A 25,297-nucleotide genomic window follows, 5' to 3' on the forward strand; every position below is an offset into this window, starting at 1 on the left:
CGCTGCGCTGTTGTCCTTGCTCTTGCTTGCATTTGGCGCCCTCTTCCTTGGCCGGTGAGGGGGTTCCCGGTTACAGCGAGGGTGGAGGTCTGGGGGGGGGAGGGGAAAGATTGAGGAGGGGACAGAGCTGGAAAGGGGCGCACGGGAGTGGGGAGCAACTGGAGGGAACGATGCGCGGGCGGCGGAGAGGGAGGTGGCGAGGAGGGGGCGCCCGACGAGAAGCGGGGGCGTAAGCCAGAGCTGACACGAAGGAGCTGGGAGTGCAGGGACGCTGGAACGGGGCGAGGCCTGACTATGCAGGGGCAGGAATTGAATAGGGGTGTGTGTGTGGGGGGGGGCTAGTTCCGTGAGTCCCCTTACAAACCACTCTCCCTTGAGTGTCCCCTTTGCATAGTGCAAAGGGCACCTGCAGCCGCGCCCTAGGAAGCTGGAACTGATCAGACGGTTCTGGAGAAAGTGGCATTTGAGCTGGCCGCTTGACCCCGCTGTGCCTTCTCGTGGACACCTGTCTGGAGGGCAGAGACGGAGACCCTTTTGGGGGAAGTTTGAAATGCATGTCTAACATGTACTTTGGCTACTGTGGGTCCTCTTCTGTACTTACAGGATCGTGAAAGACTTGAGGGATTCCATTTTTTCTTTTTGTCCCCAACTTAGAGGGCGGGGTTTAGTTTTGCTGCTTTATCTTGGAACACTCCGGGCTGTTAGGTTTCTGATCCGTGTGGCTGACTGTGACAGTGGTGTTAAAGGAGACAAGTTACCAGCTTCAGGAGATAACCTTTGCAAGGCCTTCTAGGACCACCAAGGGGTGTCAGAATCTATTAATTGGGAGAGGGTCCTGTGAACTTACAGCAATTTTTCTGCAGGTGGCTTGTGGTCAGGTTGGCTACTAATTGGTGTCAGCGGAAGTTGCAGGCAGAGCTAAAGATTGGCTCCTTTTTTTGGATCCAAAATGTCAGTCTTAAGTTTCAGCAGCACCAGCAAACAGTGGTGAGTCCTGGGTCTGTGTGGGAACTCCCGGGGAATTTGTGTGGAGTTGATTTTGCTGAGTTTCAGTTTTAATTTCCTTTTTAAAATTGGAAGTAACTTTTCCTAGTTAACCTAGCTTTGCAAGAAAATGATTTTAGAATTAGTTTGGGAATACTAGGATTGATCCAAATTTTTCCTTTAAAAAAGTATAGAAGGCAGAGTCTCCAGGGCATTTTAAAAAGTTACAGAAGTAAAGCATGAAAAGAAAATAACAGAAACTAGGAGCTATTGTTCTAAATTAAGAGGGGAAGCAAGAAATGTTCATAAAAGAGAAGTACAAATCAATTTTAACTAACATCATTGTGAGGAACATGATACAATGCTGAGGAGAGAAGCTGGTGGAAATGGAGTGGAGAATATTTAGTGGAAGGGATATGACACTCCTTTTCTTAGATCTTTCGTAGTTTATCAGATTATTCATGGCTTACCTAACAGCTAGTATACAAAGCTTTCTCCCACACTGTTTTAGGAAATTGATAGCCTGTGGATTTCCAGCAAACTGCTTAGCCATGATCTGCCGTAAGTATTCTATCTTCACTCTTCCCCTGGGGAATATTTTTGGATTGGAAATTGCTGAAAGAATCTTATGTAGAGGTCTCATAACCCAAGAAGGGAAGTAGATTCTTGCTGCTGCCTCCCTTTCCCCCCCAAGTATGCCCCCCCCACCTTAGTCTGGAAGCTATTATTTTCTGAGGCCTGTACTTATAACTACTATGAGGCTACCCTCCATGACTCGAGCTACATCTCAAGGGAGCATGGGAGAGTGAATGTGAGGGAGGGGAAGAGACTGTTATAGGAAGGATGGACCTGATGGCAGTGAGCTTTCTTTTCTGGACAGAAACTATGTGGCATTGTGTTTTGGAGAAGTACGTATCAGAACGGACCTACAGAAGGTTTCTAGCCTGTTTGCCCCATTCTCTCAGAGCACTGGGGTACATCAGAAGGAGGTGTCCTTTAGTCCAGCTTTATTAAAGATTTTCTGCCAGGTGAGACTGCATTCTTTCTCTGGGGCTAGACTAGGGGTGACTAATTTAGGAGCTTTGGGTGGGTCCTTCTATTCTGGAGGCATTAATACTAAGAATATCACTGTCACTATCTACTGAAAAGGAAGGGTAGTGCCTTGATGTTAATTACGGTTAATCTTTGCTTCTTCCTTTCAGCTCTTCTCCATTCATGTAGACTCTATAAATATCATGGTTCTCCAAGTGGCTACATCTGAATCCTTGTGGCATATTCAGATCAGGGAATGCAGCTTTCTTTTGGATAGTGATGGGAAAAGGTAAGCACCAGGTAGTAGAGTATTTGGTAGTCCTGTTCTTACCTGGGAGTTGTTTCAGGATGGGTTTGTATCAAAGGCTTCTTATCAAGGCATCAGGTTCTTGTTCTGAGCAATTTGAGGGGACACTAAGATTAGGGTTGTTTTTTTTTTTTGCCTTCTCTCTTCTAGCCAAGGAAGCTTGACTGAAGGTAAATAGTTGAGAGAAGAGGCCAACATCTTAATTTTTTTTACTTTTCCAGGCTAAAATGTGAGGTGAGCCTAAGTCAGATCAACAGCAAAGTTCTAAAGAGTGGCCAGCTGGTGAGTATTCCATGGTCATTTAGACACTTTTGTTTCCTTCTCGGTAGAAGACTTAAAGTTGCTTAAGATTTTATGTCCTTATGGGAGTCTCTCGAGGTAGTGCTACAGACCACTAATTTTAACTCCACATAATTCCCAAATTCCCTACACATACACATCCTAGAGACTTATCTTCCCTGCAGGAGGACACCTGTCTTGCAGAGCTCTCACTGGCCCTAAAGCTGTGTCTAGAGGTGGGTATCAGTAGTCGGCAACTGAAGGCGATCACCGTGGATGTGTGGACTCTCCATGCTGAACTGCATGAAGGCCTCTTCCATAGTCAGTTGCTGCGCCAGGGTCCCAGCCTGGCAACTAAGTCTGTTTCTTGTTCAGGTAAGGCTCTACCTTGTCAGTGAGTTTTGTCTGCCAGACTGTAGGATTATTTTGGAAATAGAAAAACATACTGATCCTACAGCTTATTTAGGTGTTATTATTCCTTTGTTACTCACTATGACCTTTGATCCTGAGGATAGCCAGAGGAAATAGAGCATTTGCTTATGGTGTGCACAAGAACTGACATTTAAGACAGTCAAGACAAAGAGACACCCTACTGACTGGGGAAAAAAAATCTTTGCACTCCATATAACAGAGAAGGGACTGATCATAAAGATATACAGAGAGCTCACTTGAAGCAACAAAAACAAAACAAACAACCCAGTCAAGAAATGTACAGAAGAACTTAAAAGGTACTTCTCCAAAGAGGAATTGCAAATGGCCATAAGCATATGACAAAATGTTCAACATCCCTCATGATCAGGGAAATGCAAATCAAAACCACAATGATATACCACCTCACCTCAGTGAAAATGGCACATATCAAAAAAACTAGCAACAACAAATGTTGACAAGGATGTGGAGAAAAAGGAACACTTCTACATTACTGGTGAGAATGCAAACTGATGCAACCACTATGGAAAGGTTCCTCAGACTACTGAAAATGGAGCTTCCACATGACCCAGCAATTCGACTCCTAGGGATGTACCCAGAGGACACAAAAACATCAATTCAAAAAGATACCTGCACTCCTATGTTTATTGCAGGAATCCTATAAACAACCCAAATGTGTGTGTGTGTGTGTGTGTGTGTGTGTGTACACAATGGGATACTATTCAGCAATCCAAAAAGATAAACTCTTGCCACTTGTAGCAACGTGGATGGGGTTAGAAGGGATTATGCTGAGTGAAATAAAGCAGAAGAAAAAAGAATATTGAATGGTTTCACTTATAGGAGGAATTTAAGGGAACCAAATAAGACAGGGGGAAAAAAGTGTATTGTTAATACAATACAAACAAAACAGTACAAAAACAGACAGTTATAAATCAGAGAGCTCCTACAGGGGAGGAGGATACAGAGGGATCAGAAGGAGGGAGGAATGTGAGGAGCTATGATGATGACGGGAGGGGAGAAGTAGCAATGTTATAAAATGAGCAATAATATGAATAGATGTATAAAAAAAATTTAAAAACCAAAAAGAAAGAAAGAACTGACAGTGGGTACTTCTGAATTAGACCTGTACTGTTTTCCATGTGTTCTCACTGAATCCACAGCATTTCATAAATGAGGAAATTGATGCTAGAAAGATTAGAAAACTTGACTGAGATCACACAGCTAGAAGTAAAAATTACTAGTCAGTAATGAAAATGGGGATTAAATCTTTAGACTCTAATGTCCATATTCTTTCCATTATGCCATTCTGTTACACATACTAGTTTTAGACTTTGGGGGAATGAAATACAGTAGGTATCTGCATCTAAGATTGGGCATTTGCTTATGTGAGAGAGTTTGACCAAAGATGGAAGGGCATTTTTGGAGGATTCATAGAATTAAGGATTGATGGTTCTTGTGTTATTTATGTTTTCAGAGGTGACAGAGAGCTTGGCTGAACCAACTCTGCCTGGCCTGTACCTTCTTCAACAGCTGCCAGATCAAGTCAAGGTGAAGATGGAGATCACAAGTGTAGTGCTGTCTATGAACAGTCAAAAGAGGTGAGGTCTCCACAATGGTATGGAGAGTGATGGTTAAAGCATATATCTGGGGTCTCCATAGCCATCATAACAGCTGAACTGAGCTTGTCTGTGGGGAGAAAATGAGTAAGAGTGGCATTCTACATCTTTCTGAGCCAGAGTCTCTGGTCTAGGCACCTGAATTGGACACTGAAGCTACTGCATTTCCTGTACCACCGTGATGAGGATCAGCTACCCCTTCGAAGCTTCACAGCAAACTCTGATTTGGCACAGATGAGCACTGAACTCCTCCTGAAAGGTTCATGGGTGGGGACACTGGTGCTGAGAAAGCAGGCAGTCAGGCACTCTCTTTCCTCATGCTCCACATGGTCTTCTTAAGTTAATATCACTGTAACTAGAGAGGAGGAGAAAACATACTGAGGAAAGAACTCCAACTCCTGAGTGTAGGTGACAGTCTGTTCCTCTCCTTACCTGCTTCTGACCCTCTCTTGGTTTTACCTTTTGCACTTCCAGTGCTCTCTGATCTTCCCTGTGTCCTTACAGATGGGTTGTTGCTGTCCCAGAGTCGCCAGCGTATTGTCTGTCTCAACTCTCTCAAAGCTAGTGTGCAGGTATGAGTGTGCTTCCAGGAAATACTCCTTTCTCTGCTGTTTCCCGGTATTGTTGTATTAGGAGCCTATAAAGCCCAAGCCCACATTTCTGTGTTCTCATTTCCAGGTGACCACCATTGACCTTTCAGCCTCCTTGGTTCTGAACACTTGCATTATTCATTACCGGCACCAGGAATTCTCTCACTGGCTGCAAATGCTAGCACTGGAGACCCAAGCATCTAGTTCTTCTGTTCTTAAGCAAAGGAAGAAAAGGTCAGTGTGATCTTTGTCAGCCACCTTCTGATGAGGCTACATCTCTAGGATTCTTTTGGTCTATGATAGCATCTTGTGTTAAATATATACTACATTGTGTGAGCTCAAAACCTCAGTCTCAATAGTCTGGTTTCAATAGCAATCCTGTATTAAGTATCTTCCCCATATTAGACTAGGCTCTTTGATGATAGGGTGATACCCTCTTTGTTTGAATTTCTTCCACAACTAGGCTAGGCAGTTTTATTATACAAAGTAAACATTGTTGACCTGAACTTATTTTTTAAAGATTATTTAATTATGCACACAAGAACTGGGGTTCAGGCCAGAGTGCAGGGTTGAGGGGAGGGGTGTTGAGAGGATTCGCCAGAGACAGAGTAGAGAGCAGAATAGATAGACTGACTGAAATATACTGGTGGGGGGAGCAGCGAGCAAGAAAGGAAAAGTCTACTGTGCTGTTTGCGTCAGCTCTTTGACTGGGGGTCGAACTCATGCTGCAGTGGCTGCAGATAGCTTTATAGTGCTGCACTTTAACCCCTGCGCCACTAGGGAGGCCCCTGACCTGAACTTATAGATGATAAATGGAAGGTTGTCTGCCTTGGATTGTAAGGTGACAGCTCTTGTCAGCAGTGTGACATATCTTTGTGTAGTATTTGTGCAGTTTTGTCACATAGAAAACTTAAGGTTAATATTTGAAAGTGATGCTCATTAGTTGTACTAGACTGAATAATGATAGGCTGATGTTCACCAGAGTTAACCTATGAAAAATGATAAGACTGATGTTCACCACGTTTGACCTATAAAAATATCAATTTCAGGCCTCTCTGGTGGCTAAGGGGTTAAGTCATAGCACTATCACCAACATGACCTGAGTTCGATCCCTGGCCAGGGAGCTGAACCATATATGCACAGCAGACCTCTCCTGTCTTGCCCACTGCTTCCCTTAGCAGTGTGTATTTCAATAGATCAACCTGTTCTGCTCCACACTCTGTCTCTGATGAATCCTTTCATCTGCCCCCTGCACCTCTGGCCTATACCCCAGTTCTAAGTTAAAAAAAAAAAATTTCATGTAGTTCCACATTATGCCTTTCTAGTTTTCCTGCAGATTACATTGGGAGTAGTAGCAAGCTGGCAAATTTAATCATTTATATTCTAGTTGCATACCATCCTAGGAAATAACAAAGTGGCCCCCCGATGGCACAATGGGTTAGGACACAGCACTGCAAGCTAGCTCAGCTGCTTCCACATGGCATGGCAGACTTCTGACCTGCCTGCTATTCCCTCCAGCAGTGTATTTCAGTAGATCTGCCTGTTCTGCTCCCTACTCTGTCTCTGGTGAAGCCTTTCACTGTTCCTACACCTCTGGCTTGTCTCCCAGTTCTGTATGCATAAATCAGTAAGTCTTTAAAAAAAAAAAATAACAAAGCTTCATCCTGATTTCTTGATTTTAAGAACTACAGGAACCCAATATGTAATAGAAAGCTACAATTCTCTCCTTTTCAAACAATGATGTCTTGTCCCTATACAGAACCTTGCCCCAAATCCTGGCTCCCATCATCGTTAGCACCTCCATTTCCAATGTCAACATTTCCATTCAGCTTGGAGATACACCACCCTTTGCCTTGGGATTCAATTCGATCTCTTTGGGTAAGGCTCTGGAATGGGAAAATCTGTCCATTAGTGGAGCTAGACCCAATTAATGGCCGCAGCATCTCCATTGAATTCTTCTTCCACCCTTTTTGTTCAGATTACCAGCACCTCAGGCCACAGAGTATCCATCAGCGGGGTGTTCTAACTGTGGACCACCTTTGCTGGCGTGTGGGCAGTGACTCCCACATTCAGCGGGCCCCACACCCACCCAATATGCATGTTTGGGGTGAAGCACTTGTCTTGGATTCCTTCACACTGCAGGTACGTGGAGGCTTCGATGAACAGGGACCCATATGGCTTCCTCATCCTGCTGTGCACAGTGTACTGAACACCATCAGGTGATGCATCTTGAGTATGACAGAACTGTGATTGCTCCTAATGAGCTTCCTCTGCTTCTTTTGTAGGGTAGCTATAACCAGCCTCTGGGCTTGTCCAGCACCCAGTCAGACACCCTCTTTCTTGATTGTACCATCCGAGGACTGCAGGTAGAAGCATCGGACACCTGTGCCCAGTGTCTCTCTCGGATCTTGTCCTTGATGTGCACACAAGCTGGGACGTCAGCTGTCTCTAGGGATTCTTCATTTGGAGAATCTGTGTCATTACTGTGGAAGGTGGACCTGAAGGTGGAGGACATGAACTTGTTCACTCTTTCTGCCCTAGTTGGTAAGTGGAAGTGTGTAGTTTGTAATCTAAGCAGGTTATGCTGGTTCAGTCTGTTCCTTCTCATATAATGCAGCCGGTTATTGGGAATTTTCCTAATTTAGAGGTATCAGGTACTGAAAAGTCTTCTAAAATGTTGGGATTTTGTTTTCTAAGGACTTCAAGAGAGAGAAGTTTTAAGCAAATTGTGTAAGGCTAAGGTTTAGATGTGATATCTGATCAAGAGAATGAGACCCATGTATTTTTTTAATTTCCTTGTAACTTAGTTCTAGAGAGTAGCAGACAGACCTATGGGTAATTTGTAGGAGCTAAGAAACTTCATTGACTGTACCAGATTGAGTTAGGTTAAGATGGGAAAAGAAGAAAAATTATTTTTCAAGTATGATTTTCATTTTATTTCTTCCCAGAGTAATTTTTCTTTAGTCTTTAAGGACTTAGCTCTTTACATGGGCTTTGTTGGGAGGAAGTTGTAGGGCAGCAGCTGCAGGTCTAAATTGGGGTACAGGTGTTCTGTCCTTCTGGGCTTTACCACAACAGTTCCCGACTACCTTGCTGTGAATGGCATGACTCCCCCAGTGATGGAGCTTCATGCATCTTGTGACGCAGACGGGAGTCGAAGACATAGACACTTGCTTCGTCTATGTCCCTGACAGCTGCAGCCTCCCCTACATTTGGATTGGTGGGCTTCTCAGTGGCCTTGTCCTTGGGCACATGTCGGGTGCAGTTGGTGTTGTAGATTGGCTGCACGTGGCCATGGCCCTTTTTGGCATGACCGTTATTCCTTCTTGGTCATTTTGGAAGCAAGGCCCAAAAGACAGAAAAGGAAAAATGTGCCTGAAATGTAAGAAATGAGCTTAGGGAGGTGTGAGGAATAAAGATGGCTTAAAGACTATGAGTAAGAAAGAATGAGGCCTGAAGTTGCTGTTTGAGAACTGGGAACCAAGGCTGAAGTGGATTTCTGGATGTTAAGGTGCTTCAGAAGTCCGACTGGACACGCTGACTGTCCTGGGCAGTGCTGAAACGTCAACAGTGGGTATTCAAGGACTTGTGCTTGCGCTGGTGAAGTCAGTCACAGAGAAGATGCAGCCCTGCTGCAAGGCTCCTGACATCCCCGCTCCAGTACTCAGCCTCTCCATGCTCTCCGTCACCTATCACAGCAGTATCCGCTCTCTAGAGGTGAGAATGCTCCTGTGGGGGGTGGAGGTAGCTTGTGTCTTACCTTGGCTTACAGCATTTCTTAATCTTTTGAGTCACACAAAACGTATCTACTGAGAAATATAACACCTGGTGTACTTTTTGTCCTGACTTGTTCGGTACATTTTTGACCTTTTATTACAGGACCTACAATACATATCTAACTAGAGGGAATAAATGAACTTTCTTGTACTCCTACTTTGCTTTATTAATCAATTACCAGCTTATTTCAGCTAGAGCCAACTTGTTCCAGCCATACTCCTGCCAGTAGTGCCTGTCTCCTGGGTTATTTTGAAGCAGATACCAGATTTAAGTTGAATGAAAATTTAAATAATTGAAGCTATAAATATTTCAGTTTACATCTCTGAAAAATAGGGGCTTTTTAAAGATCATGATCTGGTGTCATTTTGCTGAAGCACTCAGCTTGCCAAAAGGCTGATGGGATCTGAAGAGGCCCAGACAACTTTGGAGTCTTTCCAGTGCCTCTCTCCTCAGGGTATCATATGTAAGACTTTTAGGGGGAAAGTGGGGTACCTTCCTGTTTTTCATACCTCACCTTCCTTGGGAAACTGAAGAATTTCCTTTTCAGAGTCTGGAATTAAAGGAATTTTGCCTTTGGAGTTAAAAATTTCTGTGTCTGCTTAGCTACTTGGAACTGACTTTGTTTTTCTAGCTGACAAGGACTCGGCTCCCCTCTTTGAGACTTACTCTCACATATGCCAGTTACTTATTCTATCCATACTTTTTTTTTTTAATCCCTTTTGAGAATTAAGAAGTTATAATCAATGGCATGAAACATTTTCAAATTGATTGCTGCAGTTGTTATTATATAAACTGTGACTAATACAGAAAGGAAACTCATAAATAGAAATTTAAGAGCAAATGATTTATTGAGCTTGTGTTTACTGGCTATTACATGGTAGATACCAAAGAATGAATACACGTGGTCTCTACCTAGATAATTTAGAACTAGTTGTGAAGAACTTAAAAAGTGTAAGTGCTTTGGGCCTCCCTTGTGGCACTAGGGGTTAAAGCACAGCCTGTGAGGCTATCAACAGCCACTACAGCACAAGTTTGATCTTCGGCAGGAAGGTGACCCACATGGCACAGCAGACTTCTGTCTTTCCCCCTTTTCCCCCCAGCAGTGTACTTCGTCGATCTGCCTGTTCTGCTCCCCACTATCTCTAGTGAATCCTCTCACTGCCCCTGCACATCTGACCTATTATACCCTAGTTCTTATGTGCATATGAAATCTTTAAAAAAAAAAAAAAAGTATAAGTGCTCTTAAGTATAAGATCAATTAGAAATGTTAGCTCAGCACATTATTGTTAAGGGGAACACTGCCAGGCATAATTAGTGCAGTTACTCAGCAAAGTCTTGTGGGTGGAAGTGGTTCTTGAGACAGATGTGCAAGTGTAGTAAAGCCTGCCATCTCCTATTCTGGACATGGTACTTGACACATCCTTTTCTGTTACTCCTTAAAGGTTCAGTGTGGTGCGGGACTGACTTTACTCTGGAGCCCCCCAGATCACATGTACCTGTACCAGCATGTCCTGGCCACTCTGCAGAATCGAGACCTACTGAGAACCACTCTGCCTCCTGGGACTGTGCCACTCCTTCAACTGGAGACTCCAGGGGCTGCTGCTAAACCAGAAGGCCGCCCCCCTGAGCCATCTACCCCAAAGCGGCTGCTAAACCTTACATTAGAGGTGAGCACAGCCAAACTGACGGCTTTTGTAGCTGAGGACAAATTCATCACTCTGGCTGCAGAGAATGTGTCGCTGAGTCGTCATGGAGGTTCACTGCAGGCTTATTGTCCAGAGCTGGTCGCTGGCTTTGATGGAAATGGCATTTTCAACTTCAAGGAGGTGGAGTTGCAGCTGCTCCCTGAACTGGAGGAAATGATCCTCCATCGGAACCCCTTCCCTGTACTGCAGACCCTCCGGAATCGTGTTTGGCTCCTCTCCCTGGGCTCAGTTTCAGTGGAGTTTCCTTATCAGTATGATTTCTCTGGAACTTTAGATGAGGCAGTGGGAGTGCAGAAATGGCTGAAGGGGCTCCATCGAGGAGCTCACACTCACACCTCTTCAACCCCGGCCCCACTCCCACCTGATCTACTCTTGAAGGTTCAGCACTTCTCTTGGGTTTTCTTGGATGACATTTTTGAGGTGAAGCTCCGCGATAACTATGAACTAATGAAGGACGAAAGTAAGGAGAGTGCCAAAAGGCTGCAACTGCTGGACGCTAAAGTGGCCGCCCTTCGCAAGCAGCATGGGGAGTTACTGCCAGCACGCAAAATCGAGGAGCTTTATGCTTCCTTGGAACACAAAAACATTGAAATCTACATCCAGCGCTCCCGTCGTCTCTATGGCAACACACCCATGCGCCGGGCACTGCTCACTTGGAGCCTGGCAGGGCTAGAGCTGGTGGCTCTGGCAGATGCCTCCTTCCATGGGCCTGAGCGTGTGATGGAGCAGGTTCGAGAGCTTGATCCGGGCAGCCCTTTTCCCGCGGAGGGAGTTGATCTTGTTACTCAGTGGTGTCGGATGCTCAAGTGCACCGTCAAGACTTTTCTGGGTAAGTGGTACCTCTTCATTTTCAGAGCCTGGTGCTTATCGTAAAGCTTCAGGAGGTCTTTGAATGATTCCAGGTGAGCTTGGTTACTTTGAGAACTGGGGCTCTTTTTTGGGTGGGTGCGGTGTGATGGGTGGGGTTCCCTTTCTTTGTTCCTGAATTTCAGCCTGAACCTGCTTGATTAACATAGAGGGACAAGTCACCTTCAGGGTTTGTTTGGCCCTTGGATCTCAGCATTTTACCCCCTACTTTCTGTTCAGAGTCTCCCGCTTTGTTACCAACTGCCAGCTCTTGTTCTGTCAGATGACTTTGTAAACTAGATAGGTAAAAGTAGCTTTGGGGGGAGAATGCCTGAGAGTGCTGATGCAGCCCCCTGAATAGCAGTGTGTCCTCCCTGTGCTAACAGTTCGGATAAGAGACTACCCCCGATACCTGTTTGAGATCCGTGACTGGAGGCTGACAGGCCGGCTTGTGGGCACCGAGCAGAGTGGTCAGCCCTGTTCCCGCCGACGTCAAGTTTTGCACTTGGGGCTTCCGTGGGGTAATGTTGCAGTAGAGAGGAACATGCCACCACTCAAATTCTACCATGATTTTCACTGTGAGTAGGGGAGGGCAGCTGGTTTGGTTGAGGAATGTTTGTGATGACTGGGTGGGGAGTGAACTGATACCCTTCTAGAGTGACGTGAGAGGGATGAAGGTGTATAACAAGCTGTGCCCTTTGCTCCTGTATCCCAGCGGAAATCTTCCAGTATACGGTATTATGGGGCCCATGCTGGGATCCAGCCTGGACACTGATTGGCCAATCTGTTGACCTCTTGACCAAGCCCTCAGCTGACCCCAGCCCACCTCTGCCCTGGTGGGACAAGAGCCGTTTTCTGTTCCATGGGGATTGGCACATGGACATTGAACAGGCAAACCTGCACCAGCTGGCGACTGAGGTGAGGGATCTGAGGAATTGTTCTCCTATTAAGATATGGAAGAAAGATACTGACTTGGGAGGTGAGGGTGATACTCGTCCATATCTCACCAAGTTCTTGGGGATGGTTATAGGATCCGTACAATACAACTGAAAATATGCACTGGGAGTGGAACCACCTGTCTTTTCATTGGAAACCTGGTCAGTTCGTGTTCAAGGGTGACTTGGATGTCAACGTGAGAACAGCCTCTAAGTGAGTGGAATGATGGTTGGACTCCACAGAGTGAGGGGGACAGGGGAGGGAGAGGGGAGCTGAGGGGCTTCAAGTGACAAGGGCACTGATGGGTGGGCCCCTGTCGTGAGGCAGGTATGACGACTGCTGCTTCCTTCACCTACCTGACCTCTGTATGACACTGGACCTGCAGTGGCTATGCCACGGGAACCCCCATGATCACCATGGTGTCACTCTGCGAGCCCCAGAGTTCCTCCCTGAGGTGCCGTTGGGCCAACTCCATGACTCCTACCGGGCCTTCCGTTCTGAGAACCTCAATCTCTCTGTCAAGATGGATCTGACTCGGCACAGCGGGAGTGAGGCTTGGTCTGCGGCCATGGGGATGGAGGGTTGGGAGGATGGGCTTTGCCCTTGAGGACTTCAACTGACTCTTTGGGGAGGAAAAGGGAAAGGGAGAGTTGGGTCATGACCTCTTTTTTTGGAAAGGGTTATTGAAAGCAGAGTTTGGATCTTTGAAAGGAGAAGGCATAGAGTGTTGAGTATGAGCTTTTAAACCTTTAAAACCTGAAGCCTGGGAAAGATTTAACTTCCTATCTGACTTTCAACCAAAGCTTGGAAATGTCAATCCTTTTCTTTTGCAGCAATGTCTCAGCCACGAATTCTTCTATATAGTAGTACGCTGCGCTGGATGCAAAACTTTTGGGCCACTTGGACTAGTGTAACAAGACCTATCTGCAGGGGAAAGCTCTTCAATAACCTGAAGCCCAGTAAGAAGAAACTTGGCCAGCACTACAAGCAGCTCTCCTGTACTGCACTCTTCCCCCAGCTGCAGGTCAGGCTCTGATCGCCCTGCTGACATCCTCAATTCTGGCCCCTTCTCTCTTTTCCTTATTCACTCACGGTCACCCTTTGCTCAGTAGTATGCTCTTATTGCCAGGTGCATTATTGGGCCTCATTTGCCCAGCAACGGGGCATCCAGATCGAGTGCAGTCAGGGCCATGTCTTCACTCGGGGAACTCAACGTCTTATACCTCAGGGTAAGGTCAAAGACACTGTCATTTCTCCTAGCACATTCCATGTCTTCTCTCCCTTTCTCTGTTCCCTTGGTTTCCTCTTTCTGTCACATGCATCTGTACTGGCATGCCTTCTCTCCTCAGCGGGCACAGTGATGCGGCGCCTCATCTCTGACTGGAGCGTGACCCAGATGGTTAGTGATCTGAGTCAGGTGACTGTTCACCTGATGGCCTCGCCCACTGAAGAGAATGCCGATCACTGCCTTGATCCTTTGGTAACAAAGACCCACTTACTGAGCCTGTCCTCCCTCACCTACCAACGGCACAGTAACCGCGTGACTGAGGAGGTACTGCCTGGCACAGTCTCTTTACTGCCTCTTTCTATCAATCAGTGTCTCAGTCTGCTTGGGCTGCCTTTACAATTTACCATAGACTGGGTGGCTTAAATACCAGAAATGGTTATTTGAGAGACTGGGAATATCAGGGTGCCAGCCTGGTCAGCTTCTGGGAGGGCTCTTTTCCTGCCTTATGTACAGCTACCCTCTCTGTGTGTCCTCACATCACAGGAAAAGAGAGAACAAGCAAGCTCTTGGTCTCTCATGAGGCCCTCCTGACCTCATGACATTATCTAACTTACCTAGCCTTATCTAAACTTAATTGCCTTTTTTTTTTAAAAGATTTATTTATTTATGCATACAGAACTGGGGTACAAATCCGAGGTGTAAGGGTGGTGAGAGGATTCACCAGAGACAGAGTGGGGAGCAGAACAGGCCGACTGACGGAATACTCCGCTGAGGGGAGCAGCGGGCAGGTCAGGAGAGGTCTGCTGCGCCATGTGGTCACCTCTGAGTTGGGGATTGAACTCATGCTGAAGTGGCTTTAGCTTCTGAGTGCTGTGCTTTAACCTGCTGTGCCACCAGGAAGGGCCTTAATTGCCTTCTTAAAGGCCCTGTCTCCAAATACTATCAAATTAGGAATTGTGGCCTGAACCTGTGAATTTTGGGGAGAGTTGAATCCATATGTTCCTAACTGTAATCCCAGCGTAAGGGTTATTCCTTTCTGACACACTGACTGTATCAGCTATATTACCATCTTTCTGAAAATTCTTTTTCTCTGTCTGTTAAAGATAGCGTTTACCCAGGAAAAAGAGTAAAATTTTTGTCCTAGCATCTTCTGTTTGTTTTTTTTTTAAGATTTTTTAAATTTATGCGTATAAGAACTGGGGTGTAGGCCAGTGGTGTGCATCGGGGGCGTTGTGTGTGAGGATTCACCAGAGACAGAGTAGGGAGCAGAACAGGTAGACTGACTGAAATACATTGGTGAGGGGAGCAGCAGACAGACAGGAGAGGTCTGCTGAGCCATGTGGGTTAGCTCCCTGGCTGGGGATTGAACTTGTGCTGCAGTGGCTGCGGGATAGCTTTATAGTGCTGAGACTTAACCCCTTGTGCCAACAGGGAAGTGACATTTTATTATTGTTTCTAATCTTGTAAATTAAATTCTCAGAGTCATTTAAAATACAGTGGATGTAGTGATGGGTTTAATTTAATGCACATGCTATGCCCATTTAGTTTGTCTTTCTTCAGGGTCTTCTTGGAGATGAAACCTAAAACAGGTTTGTTATTTAATGAGCTTGTTTTCCTGTCTCTGTATTTGTGGTCTAGGATACCCTAAGATTCTTTTCCTGTTTCCTTAGGATCTCTCTACTCGAGTTGGGGATCCTGCCTTTCACACACACCAGCTGCACTTGGTAGATTTACGGGCTTCTTGGACAACCACAAATCGGGATATTGCCTTTGGTTTATATGATGGCTACAAAAAGGCAGCCGTACTCAAACGTAATCTCTCTACTGAGGCCCTAAAGGGGTTAAAGATTGATCCCCATTTGCCAGCCAAGAAGCCAAAACAGAGCGTTCTGACCAGTGCCCCAGCCTCAGCTCCTGTCAGCACTCCCAGCTTTGGTGGACGGCCTGAGAAGGGGTCAGCAGGAGGTAAGCTAGAATGATAGGACTCCCAGGGTTAGGTTGAGACTATGCATGGGTCTTGGACAGGAGTTTGAGGTCTACATCATGCCAGGTTCGATCTGGGTGTGGAGATAAAACTATTATTCTTCTATATTAGGGCATTTGAGTCTTGTACAGCAAAGATAGGCAGGCATTAAAGGATCTGGTTCTTTGGCCAGGAGAAGAGGATCAGGAAGGGGTGAAGGGGCCAAAACAGGCTGAATAAGGGGGAAAAAGGCAAAGGATTAGAGAATTGCTTTGTGTTTTGGCGAATTAAATTGTTTAGTCAACGAATATTTATTGACTACTTAATGGACACAATGCTTTGTGCCTATTGAGTGAGGGATATAGAATGTATGATATTCTACTTGCCTCAACAAGTTTATTTTCTCTGGGTGAGCTAAGATTAGTTCATTCATTAACCCAGTCATGCATTCTCATGTTCATTTTGGCTTTATTGAAGAGTTATAATCCCACATAACCCTAGACATTAGCCATACAAAGAGGAGGAGAGTTCAGAAATTGGTTCAAAACAATATAAATTATTGTTTCATTATGAAGATGTTTTGTAACAATGTTCAATAAGAAAATATTTGAGAGTAGGTAAGTCTGGAAAGGCTTCACAGAGATGATAATTAAGGTGGCTCTTTAGAGTATGAGTAAAAGTTCCTTTTTTCTTTTAAGATTTATTTATTTATGCATATAAGAACTGGGATACAGGCCAGAGGTGTGGGGGGGTGAGAGGATTCACCAGAGACAGAGTGGGAACAGAACAAGCAGATTGACTGAAATACACTGCTGAGGGGAGCCATGGAGAGACAGGAGTGGTCTGCTACGCCATGTGGGTCAGCTTCGTGGCCGGAGATTGAATTTGTGCTGCAGTAGCTTCAGATAGCTTCATAGAGCTGCAGTTTAACCTGTTTTGCCACCAGGAAGAGCCCCTAATGAAGGCTTCTGAATAGAAGTGTGTCATTATAATTTTACTTTTAGGAAGATCAATCTGACAGTGGTGTGTAGGAGTACTGGCGAGGAAGAAACAAATTGGTTAGGAAATTACTATATCTCAACTAGAGGCCTGGAAGACCTGATCAAAATAGAGACAGAGGGAATGGAGATGAGGGGGTGGATAGAAATGTTAATGTGCATGTAAGCGATTTGACAGTTGGTTAGAAGAAGTTCAAACAGAGATGACTGAGATTTGAGCCAGTGACTGGCATATTTGTACCAGTATGAGAAAAAGGAGAGCCAGGAGGTAATTGTCTGGGAAATGGGGAGTTGTTGAGTTCAGATTTGGAGCACACCTAGGTAATGTCTAACTAAGAAATGAAAATTTAATTGAGTTTCAGCATAGAGCTATGGCTTTTAAAAAATATTTATGCATACAGAACTGGGGTACAGGCCAGAGGTGCAGGGGTGGTGAGAGAATTCACCAGAGACAGAGTGGGGAGCAGAACAGGCAGACTCATGAAATACACTGCTGAGGGGAGCAGTGGGTGAGACAGGAGAGGTCTGCTGAGCCAAGGGGGTCACCTCTCTTGCTGGGGATCGAATTTGCACTGAGGCCTGATGTAGCTGCGGCTAGCTTTGTAGTGCTGTGCTTTAACTCATTGCACCACCAGGGAGGGCCCAAGCTAAGTGTTAATGCAAAAGAGAATAATAGTTGCTTACTGTGTACTGGTACTCTGAAACTTTTATATATTATTCTGTTAAACTCAACAATCTTATGAAGTAGTCACTGTCATTTTATGGGCAAGGAAATTGAGACACAGGTTAAAGCAAGATGTTGATGGTCACAGTTGAGTAATCGACAGAGATAGGATCTTGAACGCATGCAAATTTGTTTACTGCTGAAGACAATGCTAGTAGTTTTCTTACATTGTTGGTCACCTTTGTATAGTTACTATTCCCCTGAGGTGGGGCTCTCCCACCAAAATTCCACCCACAAACCACCAACCTGCTCTCCTGTGTCTCCCTCCTCACCTGCAACACTGGGGTGCACCCCAGAGGTGCAGGGGGAGCTGGGGTGAGAAGATTCACCAGAGACAGAGTGGGAGGCAGAAGGCAGAGTACTGAAATATACTGCTGAGGGGAGCAGTGGGCGAGACAGGAGAGGTCTGCTGTGCCATGTGGCTCAGCTTCCTGGCTGGGGATTGAACTCATGCTACAGTGGCTGCTATTATCTTGGTAGTGCTGCATTCTAACCCATTGTGCCCCCCTCACCTCTGATCACTCTTAACTCCTCCTTTTCTACACGCCCTAGATTGATGGGCAGCCCACAAGCTTTGTCCTTTTCCTAGAAACCTTGTTCTTTTCCTGGATGAGGACCTGGGCTCCTGGACCGCAGCAGACCAGGCTGCTCAGATCCCTAGGAGCAATTGGGAGGCAGGTAGCAAGGCACAGCACTTTAGGAACCTTCTGTCGGGCAGGTGTGTGGAGTGGTTCCCTGGATTCCTTGATTTGGGGACTTCCTGTGATGTAGGAGACTGTCCTGTCTTCTCCAGACCAGTTTGTTCTCTGGGTTCCATGTGTCCTCATTCACACTTATTGTTCCATCCAGTCTGGTGACTGTGGAATGATGCTGCTTCTGAGTCTTGTAACTCTGGTGTTGGGAATCCAACTCTAAGCCAGTGTCATTTGGGAAGTTCCCCAGTGGGAAGGAATCCAGTCCGTGATTGACCTATCTCCTTTCATGTAGATAATACTCATAACCATATCCTTCTGTTGGACAAACTAATTGAAAGAAAGAGAAGGGCTCAAGCCAAGAATAGACCTTAGGGGAGAACTTATTTCTCAGTCTGGGAGAAAGAGGAGGGTCTGCAGGCATAATCAGGGAGCAGTAGAGCTGGATGCTGCTGATAGCAAGGGAGTGGTTTCATGTGGAAAGAAGAGGTTAACAAGTATCGTTTAAAACAATATGAAGTAAACATTAAAAGGAACTGAAATGGGGGGAGAAATTCCTAGAATGTAATCGAGAGGTAGATATGTATAAGAGAGAAAGATGCTACCACTTAGCATTTCTAAGCTTCTCTGGGAATCTGTTACTTGTATTAAAATTAGAGTTAAATGAAATGTCAACCCTTATTTTGTCCAGAGGGATCATGGGGTGGAGTTGGCTGGAGTTACAGGTTGGGGGGGATATTTTCTAGCTTTCCCTACCTAGAAAAATTACAGGAAGGTTGTTTTGGCCTGCACATGTTCTCTCTACCTTGAGATGGTGATTTTTTCCCTCACTTTCTATTTCTCTGCCAGGTGCCTACATGTTGCAGAAACTAATTGAAGAAACGGATAGGTTTGTAGTGTTTACAGAAGAGGAGTCAGGTGTGAGTGACCAGTTGTGTGGCATTGCAGCCTGCCAGACAGATGATATATATAACCGAAACTGCCTTATTGAACTGGTCAACTGCCAGGTATTTCACCAGAGCACCCTAACATTGGGCTAGATTGTGATCATATTTTTATTTTCCTCTACTTGTATGAATAATGGGCGAATAGAGCTCCAAAAAACTACTCCTTCCAGTAGGTATCATGGGTAATCATACCTCTGTTGAAAGCCAGTGAGTTCACTCAGTAAGCCAGAATTAGAACCATTTGCAGCGGCCTTGATGCTGTGACTCTTTTGTTTCTGACAGATGGTTCTTCGTGGAGCAGAAACAGAAGGCTGTGTCATTGTGTCAGCTGCCAAGGCCCAGCTGCTTCAGTGCCAGCACCATCCAGCCTGGTACAGTGATACATTAAAGCAAAAGACATCCTGGACTTGCTTGTTAGATGGCATGCAGTACTTTGCCACCACCGAAAGCAGCCCTACTGAGCAGGATGGCCGACAGCTGTGGTTAGAGGTCAGTCAGCCTTTGAGAAAAGTCTATAGTCTACCCAGTTTTCCACAGTTGACCCTTCTACCAGAATAGCTGCAGGACTCTTGACAGTAACTGTTGCTGCTAAGAAGAATAATGGGGCTCATATGACCTTGAATATAGTGATGGTAGTCTCTTTCTGGTTGATGAGCACATAATCTTTTTTTTTTTAAGTTCATGCTCTTATGTTTCTTTGCAAGGGAAATTCTCATATCCTAGCACTAGAGTAAAATAGGCTGGAACTTGTTTACTTTTGAAAAGATTGCTGATCCCATTTAATAAGATTACACGTATCAGCAGGCAACCAAGAAAACCAGGCAGTAAGTCAAGAGAATTTAGATAAGCTCTCTATTTCCCTTTTTCTCTTAGGAAGACGATTTGATTGTTCAGCAAGGCGGTATGTCAGAAAGAATGCTTGTCAGGACTCCCTGGTGGCACAGGGGTTAAAGTTTCAGCTTTGTCAAGTCGTCACCAGCCACTGTGCCAAGAGTTTGATCCCCAGCCAGGGAACTAACCCACATGGCGGAGCAGACCTCTCCTGACCCACCTACTGTTCCCCTCACAAGTGTATCTCAGTAGATCCGCCTGCTCTGCTCCCCACTCGGTCTGGTGAATCCTCAACCCCCATACCTCTGGCCCACACCCCGCATAAAAAATAAATCTTTGAAGAAAAAGAAAATACTTTCAACTAAATAATCTATTTATTTTTAACTCTCTACTTCATGATAGAAAGTAGTCTTTTAATTTGTTAAAAGTCAGTCTGGGAGGTTTAAGTATGTGTCAAGATGTTTTTGTTAGATGATGAGAATGTGAGCAGTTGGCAGGGGCTGCTGTAATGTTCAGTTTCTTGGTAAAATGGAATGCATTATAATTTCTAGGATATAATATTAGAACTATTGGGAAATCTAACGTTACGAGATGGACCTAGCCAGCATTCTGCATGTCATCACTTATATGCCAGGTGTGAAGTGTCTGTATTGTGCTAGACATGGTGCCCCCAAATGAGTTACTGGCCCCAGCTTAATGTGATAAGGACCAATCTTGTGACCTCATCTGCTGTTCTATTTAATGGGGATAAAACTGATTCCTCTTTCCTCCTCCATGGCTGGTGCTTCTTTTTTTTTTTTTTAAGATTTATTTTATTTATTTATGCATACAAGAACTGGGGTACAGGCCAGATATGCAGGAGGGTAGGGGTGAGAGGACTCACCAGATACAGGGTGGGGAGAGAACATGTGGATTGACTGATACACACTGCTGAGGGTGAGAAGCAGGCGGGTCAGGAGACGTCTGCTGTGCCATGTGGGTCAGCTCCCTGGGCGGGGATCAGATTCATTGCTGCAGTGGACTTAACCCATTTCACCACCAGGGAAGTCCCTGGCTGGTGCTTCTTACTTCATTGATCTTAGGGCTCAAATTCAGGCAACTTCAAATGTAATTGTAGATGTGATAGTGAGCATTTAAGTCAGATGTTAAGCCAAAAAATGATTGGTAATATGAGCGATTATGCTGATAATGTAGCTGTGGTTCAGGCAATCCACACCCTTTTCCAGTAGTCTCAGGAAGTAGGCACAGATGGTATTAACTGCTCATGCAGCAGTAGAAAGGATGAGTCATGCAGGACCTCCCTATCTGGCATTTTCTGCTTCTTTTAGGCATGCAAGTGAACCCCTTTTTTGAGCTTTGATATAAACACTAGAGTGGAATGTCTTTGGGTTTAGGTGGGAGGGATTTGATCTTGCCTTTCCTGTTTGAATTGTTTTGTGACTTGGCAGATCTTCTTATGGTCTTCCCATATTACTCATTCTGTTATTCACTTTGACTTCAGGTTGGCAGAGAGACTCGAAAGAATCCAGTCCCTTTCCCCATTGGCAATAATGTCAGAGTGGTTGTCTAGAGACTGAAAATAGGACAGATACTTGCGCTACCGAAGTGGGTGGGGAAGTCATTGTTTTTAGTTTTGTAAATTGTATTTATTTTTAACAGATCATATTAGGGCACCCCCATCATAGTATTACCACCATAGTGTAGCCACCACCAACCAGCTTGGCCACATTCTACCACCATAGATCATTGCACTTTCTTCCTTCTGTTTCTCCCCCTACTCTCCCCACCTGGTGCTTCTGCTCTGTAGTCGGCTGTCAAGGGTTAGTTTCTCAGCTTCTCCTTATTTGACCATTGACTAGTTACTTCATATTCCACATATTAGTGACACCATCCGGTATTTCTGTTTCTCCTTCTGAAGATGAAATATTTTGTCTATGACAAGATTTGTTTTTTTTCCCCAACTTCCTTTATTCTGCTAAATTATATATAAAATTTACTGTCTTAAACCACTTTTAAGTGTACAACTTGTGGTGTTAAATATATTTATAATGTTGTGTTGCCTTCACCCCCATCTGTCTCAGAAAATCTTTTCATCTTTGTAAAGCTGAAACTATACTCATCAAATGTAACCCCCACCTCTCCTGTCTCCCAGTCCCTAGCAAACACCCATTGTACTTTGTCTTTATGATTTTAGCTACTCTTAAGGTTCCTTATATAAGCAAAATCATTTAGTATTTTACTGGCTTATTTCACTTAGTAGAATGTCCTCCCGGTTCATCCATGTTGTAGCAGAATTATCCTCCGTTGAGGCAGAATAAAAATGGATATGCCGGCCCTCCCTGGTGGCGCAGCGGGTTAAAGCACAGCACTGAGAATCTAAAGCCGCTTCCTCATGAGTTCGATTCCCGCCTGCCCCGGAGGTGACCACATGGCGTGGCAGACCTCTCCTGACCCGCCCGCTGCTCCCCTCTGCAGTGTACTTCGTCGATCTGCCTGTTCTGTTTCCCACTTTGTGTCTGGTGAAACCTCTCACCGCCCCTGAACCTCTGGCCTGTACCCCGTTCTGTATGCACAAATAAATAAATCTTTAAAAAAAAAAATGGATATGCCATATATCACTTTAAGGTAGAATAATAATTATGCCATGTATTGCTTATTCATTCACCTACTGATGAACACTTGGGTTACTTTCATATTCCAGCTATTGTGAATGATGCTATAAGAATATGGGTGTACAAATAACTTTAGGGCCCTGGTTTCAGTTCTTTTAGGGATATAGGCGGAAGAGGAATTCCTGGGTCATAGAGTAGTTCTGTTTTTATATTTTGAGGAATTGCACACTGTTTTACAAAGAGTTGGAACCATTTTACATTCCCAGGAACAGTGCACAGGGTTCTAATGTTTTTCAGATTTATTTATGCATATAAGAGCTGGGGTGTAGGGCAGAGGTGTGTGTGGTGGATGGGTGGGGGGTGGGTGAGAGGATTCACCAAGACAGAGTGAGGAGCAGAACAGGCAGATAGAATGAAATACACTCTGGGGGGAGCAGTGGGAAGACAGGAGAGGTCTGCCATGCCAGAGATTGAACTCATGCTTCAGTGGTTGCAGATAGCTTCATAGTGCTGCACTTTAACCCATTGTGCCATCAGGGAGGGCCCTATTACTAGTTTTTTGAAAATAGCCATCTTAATGGGTTTGATTTGGGCCCTGATTTGATTTTAACCTAGCTTGTCTTTCTGGACTAAGACATGTAAGCCTGGCAAAGTGTGCACATAACTCAGTTGAGTTTGGAAAATTGAGTGGTCTGGGACAGAAGGAAGAGACATATATGTTCTCTGTCCTGGGAGATCCTTTAGGCTATTCAAACAGACGAAATCTAGATAATATCACTGCTTAAAATCGTGTGGAGATATGTGACACGGTACTTGTATCTTTGTCTTTAGGTGAAGAATATTGAAGAACACCGGCAGCGTAGTCTGGACTCTGTGCAGGAACTGATGGAGAGTGGACAGGCAGTGGGCGGCATGGTTACCACCACCACAGGTTTGCTTTCCCTTCTTCCCATCCTATGATGAGGACACCCCAAAGGGTCCTTATTTCCTTACCTCTCTAAAGATAAAAATATGTTGGAGTAGGACCATTTTGTGTTAATGCTGGTTGGAAGTGTCTGGAGTTCTCTACACATCACACATAGATGGGAGTCTCTCAGAATATCTTATTGAGAATGTCTTTTTCACCTCTCCCCAGATTGGAACCAGCCAGCTGAGGCGCAACAAACCCAGCAAGTCCAGCGGATCATTTCGCGCTGCAACTGCCGAATGTACTATATTAGTTACAGCCATGACATTGATCCTGAGCTTGCAACACAGATTAAACCACCTGAGGTTCATGAGAACCAGGAAAAAGAAGATCTCCTAAAGAAGCAGGAAGGTATTTAGGGCATGAAAGGCTTTTAGGAGAGCACTAGGGAACTGCTTGTGAGAGTAGTTATTTTCTTAGTGTTCTTAAGGCAGTAATTTAAAAAATATATATATAATAGTTTATTTTTATATCATTTTGTGCATTTTTTCATCTCAGTTGTAATCCCCTTGGGCTTCCCATCACCACATCACCCATGTGCCATCACCATAGTCCAGTACACTTCCCTCCCCTCACTATTTTTGATCCTATTCCCCACTCCACCCCTATAAAATGTCTCTAATATATAGCTGTTCATTATTATTATTATTTTCTCCCCTGGTCCGTTATACTCCTGCTATGAGTGAAACCATCCGGTATTTTTCCTTTTCTTCCTAGCTTATTTCACTAAGCATGATCTTTTCCAGCTCCATCCATGTTGCTGCAAAAGGCATGTGTTTATTTTTTTTTGGTTGCTGAGTAATATTCCATTGTATATATGTACCACATCTTTTTAATCCAGTCAGTAATTTTTTTTTAAGATTTATTTATTTATGCATACAGAACTGGGGTACAGGCGAGGTGCAGGGGTGGTGAGAGGATTCACCAGAGACACAGTGGGGAGCGGAACAGGCAGACTGATGGAGTGCACTGCTGAGGGGAGCAGCAGGAGAGTCAGGAGAGTCAGGAGAGGTCTGCTGTGCCATGTGGTTCACCTCTGGGGTGGGAGATCGAACTCAACACTGAAGTGGCTGCGGCCAGCTTGCAGTGCTTCATCCCAACCTGTTGTGCCACCAGGGACGGCCCGAGGCAGTAATGTTATTAAAAGTGTCACTGTGCAGCAGGCAATAACATTTCACTTGGCTCTGTAAGTTCTTGTGTAAGAATATCCTGTACTCTTGGAGGGAACTGAGGTGAATGAGTATTATTTGATTCTGAAATCAGTAAACATGTTTCCACTCATATGCCTCTCTCACAATCCCTTTCTGTGGGGTTAACTAATAGGATTGGCTCCAGATATGGGTTAGGAGGCGGGGTAAATAGTTAAGGAGAAACTTGAACCTCTTATTTAGCTGCTAACAATTACATAGGGGCTGTGGATACCTTCACCCTCATCCATCACGAGTTGGAAATCTCCACCAACCCGGCTCAGTATGCCATGATCCTGGATATTGTCAACAACCTGCTGCTCCACGTAGAACCCAAGCGGAAGGTGCGCATGGACCCTGACAGAACCCTTAGCCTCACGTGAACCCCTAGACCCTCTCCTTCACTTGGACTCTACAAAGAAAAGCCATGCTTCAACTTTGAAAAAGAGCCTTGTGATTGATGCATCCTGTAGTAGACAGCTGAAACACCCCTGGTCTTAGAAATGTTCAGTTGTTGCTCTTGGTCAGTTCTCTAGTCACTCACCTAAATGCCTCTAAAAATAGTAGCTGCTCCCCACTTACACCTTCATCTCCATTTGTGAGACTGGCTTATTATAAAACCCATATTGTTAAATCTTCTGCATTG

The 25,297-nt window shown here is 44.9% G+C and overlaps 1 protein-coding gene across 2 annotated transcripts in view; it reads left to right on the forward strand.

The window, feature by feature from the left end:
• Positions 1-6: 6 nt before the first annotated feature.
• KIAA0100 (KIAA0100 ortholog) overlaps positions 7-25,297 on the forward strand; it is a 30,202-nt gene continuing 4,911 nt past the window's right edge. Inside the window, exons 1-29 of one of the 2 annotated variants that reach the window (XM_004684860.2) lie at positions 7-54; positions 864-987; positions 1,496-1,545; positions 1,865-2,012; positions 2,187-2,305; positions 2,545-2,605; positions 2,788-2,977; positions 4,506-4,629; positions 4,782-4,906; positions 5,152-5,219; positions 5,326-5,471; positions 6,997-7,115; positions 7,216-7,379; positions 7,523-7,781; positions 8,749-8,954; positions 10,457-11,549; positions 11,953-12,144; positions 12,282-12,484; positions 12,597-12,715; positions 12,830-13,050; positions 13,336-13,526; positions 13,632-13,731; positions 13,852-14,054; positions 15,401-15,695; positions 18,957-19,114; positions 19,337-19,543; positions 23,329-23,428; positions 23,633-23,815; positions 24,874-24,995. In XM_004684860.2, coding sequence (XP_004684917.1) covers positions 2,220-2,305; positions 2,545-2,605; positions 2,788-2,977; positions 4,506-4,629; positions 4,782-4,906; positions 5,152-5,219; positions 5,326-5,471; positions 6,997-7,115; positions 7,216-7,379; positions 7,523-7,781; positions 8,749-8,954; positions 10,457-11,549; positions 11,953-12,144; positions 12,282-12,484; positions 12,597-12,715; positions 12,830-13,050; positions 13,336-13,526; positions 13,632-13,731; positions 13,852-14,054; positions 15,401-15,695; positions 18,957-19,114; positions 19,337-19,543; positions 23,329-23,428; positions 23,633-23,815; positions 24,874-24,995 — 4,935 coding nt within the window. In that variant the 5' untranslated portion in view covers positions 7-54; positions 864-987; positions 1,496-1,545; positions 1,865-2,012; positions 2,187-2,219. Of the gene's footprint in view, positions 55-863; positions 988-1,495; positions 1,546-1,864; positions 2,013-2,186; positions 2,306-2,544; positions 2,606-2,787; positions 2,978-4,505; positions 4,630-4,781; positions 4,907-5,151; positions 5,220-5,325; positions 5,472-6,996; positions 7,116-7,215; positions 7,380-7,522; positions 7,782-8,748; positions 8,955-10,456; positions 11,550-11,952; positions 12,145-12,281; positions 12,485-12,596; positions 12,716-12,829; positions 13,051-13,335; positions 13,527-13,631; positions 13,732-13,851; positions 14,055-15,400; positions 15,696-18,956; positions 19,115-19,336; positions 19,544-23,328; positions 23,429-23,632; positions 23,816-24,873; positions 24,996-25,297 lie in introns of those variants that run through there. The other variant, XM_012726414.1, reaches the window with a different exon arrangement.

The sequence above is a fragment of the Condylura cristata genome, unplaced genomic scaffold, assembly GCF_000260355.1.
Source record: "Condylura cristata isolate star-nosed mole 26May11 unplaced genomic scaffold, ConCri1.0 scaffold00017, whole genome shotgun sequence".
Classification (NCBI taxonomy): domain Eukaryota; kingdom Metazoa; phylum Chordata; class Mammalia; order Eulipotyphla; family Talpidae; genus Condylura; species Condylura cristata.